General features: G+C 45.3%; 1 protein-coding gene across 1 annotated transcript; it reads left to right on the forward strand.

Moving 5' to 3' along the window:
- The first annotated feature begins 334 nt into the window (after nt 1–334).
- On the forward strand, nt 335–6549 carry hapstr1a (HUWE1 associated protein modifying stress responses a). Its single transcript, XM_058049158.1, has 5 exons — nt 335–750; nt 1683–1763; nt 3445–3512; nt 3636–3846; nt 4948–6549. The coding sequence occupies exons 1-5, from the start codon at nt 555–557 to the stop codon at nt 5265–5267; spliced, it is 876 nt and encodes a 291-aa protein (XP_057905141.1). The 5' UTR covers nt 335–554; the 3' UTR covers nt 5268–6549.
- The last annotated feature ends 257 nt before the right edge of the window (nt 6550–6806 follow it).

The raw sequence follows: 6806 nt of genomic DNA on the forward strand, positions 1-6806 counted from the left end.
AATCACTTAAAAAAAAATATTTGAATCGTACATTTCTAACAACAAGACAAAACAAATTATTGCACAAAGTAACATAGAATACACACATGAAAATAAATATATTTACACTGATATGTGTATTGATTAAAACCAGATGCATTCACATATGTTGCAGACGTCTGTGCTCTCACTCAAGCTTCAACAATGGGGAAATTTAGTTCTTTTGTGGCAACACGCAGAAGAGCAAGTCAAACATCCAATAGCATTTTGAGTCTCAAGATAAGCTCCACCTTTTTGTCTCTAGCTAACCAACCATCGTCAGGTTTAGGACTACTGGGCGGGACGAAGCGGGCAACAAGGTAGCTTACGTTGTATATATCCCTGACGTCGGCAACTCAGAAATTAGTGTGCTAAGCAAAGCTTCGGAAATGGTGGGGACAACGTAGTGCTATATCGAGTGCGAAGTAGTATAAACGGCAGTATTCTCCATAAACATTGTCCTATAGTTTTATACTTCATTTACCTCGGTACCGTAAACTCTTTAAAGTAAAATTCCTCCAAGTTTTCGTGTATTAATGGAGGAGAAGAAAGAAGACGGCGACCCGGAGATACAGGAACACGGACCCGAGCACTGGTTCTCGAAATGGGAGCGGCAGTGTTTGGCCGAGGCGGAGCAGAGAGAGCCGAGCGAAGAGGAGGCCGACAACGACCAGGATAAACTGTGGCACCTTTTTCAGAACTCCGCCACCGCCGTGGCACAGTTATACAAAGGTTGACACCGCCGCTTTCTTATGCGCTGTTAGCATGATGACAGCGTCGCCGCACCGTGCTAGCTTGTTGATTAGCAACTTAGCTCAATGTTACTGTGTAGTGACACTTTGACACATTGATCCATCTCTAACAGGTTCACAAGTTTACTGTGGAACTTGCACGGTTGACTTGGCAGTGCATCATTTTGTTCAACTTTCGCCGGATGAACTGTGAACTTGCTTAACCCTATAAGTTGGGAGGCTGGTAAACAACCTCCTGTAGCCCCACGGTCCTAAATAACTACAACCTAAATTTAAAAACAAACAAACACTGTAGCATGTCAATACTGTTTCTTGTTGTTTCGAATTTGAGGTAGAAGCCTTTTTGCTTAGCGGTCGCTTGCTAGGCTAGCTACAAAATGGCGATGGTAACAACAATCGTATCTGCGCGACATTCCCAGATGACAGTTTATAGAACTGTCAGCGTTACATCTGTTTAACTCGCTTTTAATAACCAAAGACAACCAGAACGCTACAATTCTCCTCTTTTTACAAACCCGGTCAGCTGCTGAGTGGACAGTTGGGTGAAACAACGTGTAGCTTAGCCAGCGTTCTAATCACAAAATGGCGTGGATATTATTAGTTCGCTACATGAAATTGTGTTTGTCCGGCTGGCTTCAGTGGAGATTGTGGGCCACATATTTCCAGCTTGACGTGTTGCCTCCAACGACATATGTCTGACACTGCTTTGCAACTTTACCGCTGAGAGGGCACAAGTCCCTTGGTGTGTGTCCGACTCCTTTCTTTCCTGCCAAGCTTGCTGTTTATTTTTATGCCTGCGACTTTGTACACCCAAGATAAAATGGCCTCATGATGGCTCCTCTGTGTGTCATGTCTGGGTGTCACACAGATAACCAATACCCCCCCCCCCCCCACCTCTTTTTTCTCCCACAGACCGTGTGTGTCATCAACAGGGTCTGTCACTGTGGGTGCCATTTCAGAACGCTGCCACAGCAGTCACCAACCTGTACAAAGGTAACCTCAAGCTCCTCTCCATCATTCTGCTTGTGATAGGGAACGACTGTCTCAGTGTGAACACGCCCTGAATGTCACAAGTTGGTAGTCTCAGATGCTGGAACGGTATGTTTCATCAAGTGCTGCTGTTAAAATAGCTATAGCTATGTCAACATGGCCCGCAACAAATAAATGTGGACCTCCACAGATTGATCTGTTCACCCTCATATACCCATACCACAACTAAGTTGGTCCTGTATCTGTTTACAATGACCTATACACATATGGCAATAACTTCATTTTGTGTTGTTTAAATAAGGTTTAAAAATCATGTCGCACATTTCAAAAACAGTTTCATCCATGCACACACACACACACTGAGTCAGCATTTTTGAAAGTCCCCACTCTGGCCGGAGTTCAGCGGCATGATCAATTACGCCAAACCCAACACCACATATAGCTTGCAGTCCTGTGGGAAAGGTGGATAAATGGCTCATTAGCATTAAAGTTACAAACACACAAAACGGCGTGTCCCCGATCGGACTTACTCAAACGCAAACTGGTTAAATTCCAGCATGAAGGCTCGACTTTGACTTACAATAAACTATTGTGGGATGTATTTAAACTTGTATTATAAAATGAAACATTTAATAACTTAACAGGGCGGCACAGCGGTCGAGTGGTTACCTACCTCACAGCTAGGAGACCAGGGTTCAATTCCACCCTCGGCCATCTGTGTGTGGAGTTTGCATGTTTTCTCCGGGTACTCTGGTTTCCTCCCACATTCCAAAAACATGCTAGGTTAATTGGCGACTCCAAATTGTCCATAGGTATGAATGTGAGTGTGAATGGTTGTTTGTCTATATGTGCCCTGTGAGTGGCTGGCGACCAGTCCAGGGTGTACCCCGGCCTCTCGCCCGAAGACAGCTGGGATAGGCTCCAGCACCCCCGCGACCCTCGTGAGGATAAGCGGTAGAAAACTTAAACTTAATAACTTAACCGCTTAAAGATGTTTAACATTTGAAACTGTCAAAATAAAATGCACACGCGCCCTTCTGACAAGTGACTAACAAGCTCGGAAGGCGAGTCGCTCCGCATATGCACTTCACGGATGTCACCTCTTTGCATTCTTTATGGTGAAATGCGGAATGAAGCACTGTTGATTGTGAAAACAATAACTTTGACGAGGCTTGATGAACGAGTAGCCGAGGGCGGTGGTGGATGACTCCTTTTTTGCAAGCAGGGTGAGGTCGCTGCCTCACTGCTTTAATTACCGTCAATGGGGCCATGTTGTACCGAGCAGCCAGGACGTGTACCATCTCACAATAAGCTCTATTACTGGCTCCCGTGTTCCATCTTAAGAAGTTATTTGCCATCACTTGTACCTCCTCTTCTTATCACAAAGGACCCAAATCAGAACCTGAAGTAACGTACGACAGACGTTTATGCTGTGGACTTTTGTGCAACTTTAAAACTAAAATAATTTTCTTCAAGTTAACCCTTCGACTTTGCAGTTTCCACTACATATAGACCCACCATCAAAACCAAGCAACATACATGAGGGAGTCTTGCCTGAAATGTTAGCAAAAAGCAAAAAACAGTTAAATATTAAAATAATAGCAGATTTCTTTCAACTACAACATTTTTAATGTGCCATTAACCACGTGTTTAACTTTTAAATATATATTTTTCCCTATCCCAGAAAGTGTCGAAGCTCACCAGAGAAGCTTCGACAGAGGCATCCAGATAGGACACCAACGGCGTAATAAGGTTGGTCTAATGTTAGCACTCTGTTTTAATCTAATGTGATGAAATGTTGCCTTTTCTTATTTTTACCACAACTTCTGCATGTCTCGCTCCCCCCCCCCCCCCCCCCCCCCCCCCACCTTGTAGGACATGTTGGCTTGGGTAAAAAAGCGTCGGAGAACCATCCGCAGGGAGGATCTCATCAGCTTTCTGTGCGGCAAAGCGCCGCCGCACCGGAGTAGCAGGGCCAGCAGCAGACTGGCCATGGTGGCCCCCAGCCGGGCTAACTCGCCGGCCGAGACCGGCTCGTCTGTGGAAGCCGACCTGCAGCCCTTCAGGGAGGCCATAGCACTGCACGGTAAGCAAACTCAAACCTGGTAGCTCCTCAGTCAGGTATACAAATTCTGAGTAAATCCATCAAGCATGTCATGCAAACCATGCAAAGCACAACACATTTGTATGAAAATATAAAATGTGTTTGGCTGTGTGAGAAATTTGTTCCTCATGATTGTGGATATGATCACACCTTTGGTGGCACTGGCGATTGTGTTGCATGCGAAACGATCCATTTCACATATTCAGGCTGCTAACAATTTCTCAATGAGTTTGGAAGTGTGACGCACAGCAGCTATACAGTGAGTTATACTGCGTGTATAATTTACCTAATATTTATCGACAAGTGTGTGCGTTTGAGTCAGTACTGCCACATGTGGCTCAGAGATAAGCTGTTTTCAATGTGGGCCAATGGTAAAGGGGGATCTGACTTTGAAAGCCCCTCCTCCTGTGTTTGTAATTTTAAGGGGCTGCTATTCGGGTGGCGCTGATGATGCAAGCTGTCGATTTGGGCCTTTTTGGAGAATTGAACTACCGTAACTACTCTAATAACTATTAGTAACTATTCAAGTCTTGCATAGTTGTCAGGGTTATGCCCGTAGATGCATTAGAAATATAAGGAGTGGTCGGCATCCGTGAGCTTTATTTATCTCTGCGTGTGCTTTCAAATGTTGGTAGTACGACTAAGATGTTGGCGTGAAGCTCACGTGATGGGCGTTGGTGTGTTGCGCAGTACAGTAATCCCTCGTTTAGTGCCGTGAATTGGTTCCAGACAAGACCGTGATAAGTGAACGTCCGCGTAGGATTTGTCATTCAGAAGTTGAATATTTTTGTAGTTAGAAACCTTTTTAAAATATGTGTTTTTAACATTATGAGAGCCGTCTGCATACAATAACACCCCTATAGTCACCTTTTACACTCGTATTACCCAAAATGGTGGACATAAGAAAATAAGGCTTGTGTGTGTTGCCGTAAATGTGTTCTGGTGCTAGGGGAGCTCAGTGGGGGTGCAGACAGGAAGTGAGGGTGATTTGAGAAACTCAAAAAAATAAGTTTTTTTCCTCAGCTAGCATTCATGCTAATCAAACCCTGATGCGAAGTAAGACGTCTGCCGTTTGGTTTCCAGGTTTGAGCGGGGCCATGGCGAGTATCAGCGTCCGCTCCGGTGCTCCGGGCTCTCCCACGCACGTGAGCGGGAGCAGCAGTGGCGGCGGCGGCGCCGCTGCCGGCGGCGGTGCTTCATCAGGCTCGGGGGCGCTGTGCCGCAGCAGGCGTAACGGCCTGCAGGACGTTGACCTGAACACTTTCATCTCAGAGGAGATGGCGCTTCATCTGGACTCGACAGGCTCGGCCACCGGTGGGGGAGGAGCCAGGAAACGAAACTCCACCCAATGCAGCGACGTCATCACAGACTCCCCGACTCACAAACGCAACAGGATGATTTGAACCCGCAGAGGAGCCGCCACACAAGGAAGCCTTGACCGATGGCTGCAACCGGAGGCTCCCAGGTTCACTTTTACGATTGTCGGACGAGCTCTCTTCTTTGTCTCCCTTCCCATATCGGAGAGATCGACAGGAGGAGCGAGCAAACGCGGCGACTCTGCAGGTTCCGCCCGAGCGCCGCCGCGTTGCAGGGTCTGGGGATCAAGGCAGTTCTCAACGTGCGCCGCTTGACACGCTAAAAGCCACTTGATTCTTGACACGATTGTGCCCTTACTCCCTCTGACCTCACCCAGCACCTTAATAAGGAAGTGAGGACGTACGTCAAACACTTCTTCCTGTTACTTGACGGTCTGGTTGGGTCTGCGCTTGTGAGGACACCTTTCGTCTTTTACCACCAGTGTTCATCATTCGAGCTTTCTTGCCACCGCTTACAACAATGATGGCCAACTTAACTTTCTTTTTTTTTTTTTTTTTTGCCGTCGCCTTTTTTTTTTTCCTCCAAATAACTTTCCCACGTTTGTGCAGTCTTACTCAAAAAAAAAAAAAAAAAAAAAAAAAAAAAGAAAGCAGCGGCCCTTTCGTGTGATTGTGTGACTTTATTAATGAGTTGCAATAAGGCTTTTTGCACTTAAAGATTTCAACCTCGGACTCATGCAAACAAAATCGGCTCTTCCGTCATGTTCCGCTCGTAGCCTTTCCCGGTTGTAAACAACCCGCTTTGCCGTGGGAGTGCAGGAGAACTCTTTGTCTCCCAGGTACGGAACCCGCCCGCCGTCGTTCCCTCCAGCGGCGGGGCTCATCACCTGCAAATGGGTGCTTGTAAGAATAAAAGGATTATGATGTGTTGCAAAAGTATCTGCTGACATTAGCAAGCTGTGCTCACAGGGCATCCAAAATTTCATTTGATGCACTTGTCGGCTGGTATCTTGCAACCGTTTTTTTTTTTTTTTTTTGCCTTATTTGCCAAACACGCATATAGAGCCTGTTTGAGTACCATTTGGAAAAGAAAGCATATTTATTGACTTTAATAAATGAAATCACAATGAACGAATGCATTTAAGCCTTTGTCTGTGGACCACAGTGATGTCACTGTCCTCCCCCATTACCCCCCCCCCCCCAAAAGCTGGAAAGACTTTTTCTCCTTTGAGTTGTATAAAGCGTGCCAGTTTTGTCATCTATGTTACAGTTTGGTCACAGATTTCACTTTTGCATTTAGCTTGGCTCTTACTCCTGCATGGAAGCTGGCTAGTTTTTTTTTTTTTTTTTTTTGCAAAACCACTAAAAACCACTAATTTGCTTCTGACCTGTGAACCTGTAAGGTGATGTCGTTAATTTATCATAGGATTTTTTTTTTATATAGGAACTTTCCCTAAAAGCTAAAAATGATGGCATTTTTAGTAACTAATGCAACAGAATGTTGTGCAAGGAGCATTGATGGCAATCTGCTATCTCACACTTAAAAAAAAAAATATTTGCTTAGATTTCTTTCTTCACTTTGCTCTGCAGCAGTCTTGACTGAAATGGTAAAAATGCTATTTGTTC

Source organism: Doryrhamphus excisus, chromosome 15 (assembly GCF_030265055.1).
Source record: "Doryrhamphus excisus isolate RoL2022-K1 chromosome 15, RoL_Dexc_1.0, whole genome shotgun sequence".
Taxonomy (NCBI): domain Eukaryota; kingdom Metazoa; phylum Chordata; class Actinopteri; order Syngnathiformes; family Syngnathidae; genus Doryrhamphus; species Doryrhamphus excisus.

Excerpts from the sequence above, each read along its gene's own strand:
- hapstr1a (XM_058049158.1), top strand. The coding sequence starts at position 555 with ATGGAGGAGAAGAAAGAAGACGGCGACCCGGAGATACAGGAACACGGA. Across the intron at positions 1,764-3,444 it reads AGTCACCAACCTGTACAAAG|AAAGTGTCGAAGCTCACCAG; the intron begins GTAACCTCAAGC and ends TCCCTATCCCAG. Across the intron at positions 3,513-3,635 it reads GACACCAACGGCGTAATAAG|GACATGTTGGCTTGGGTAAA; the intron begins GTTGGTCTAATG and ends CCCACCTTGTAG.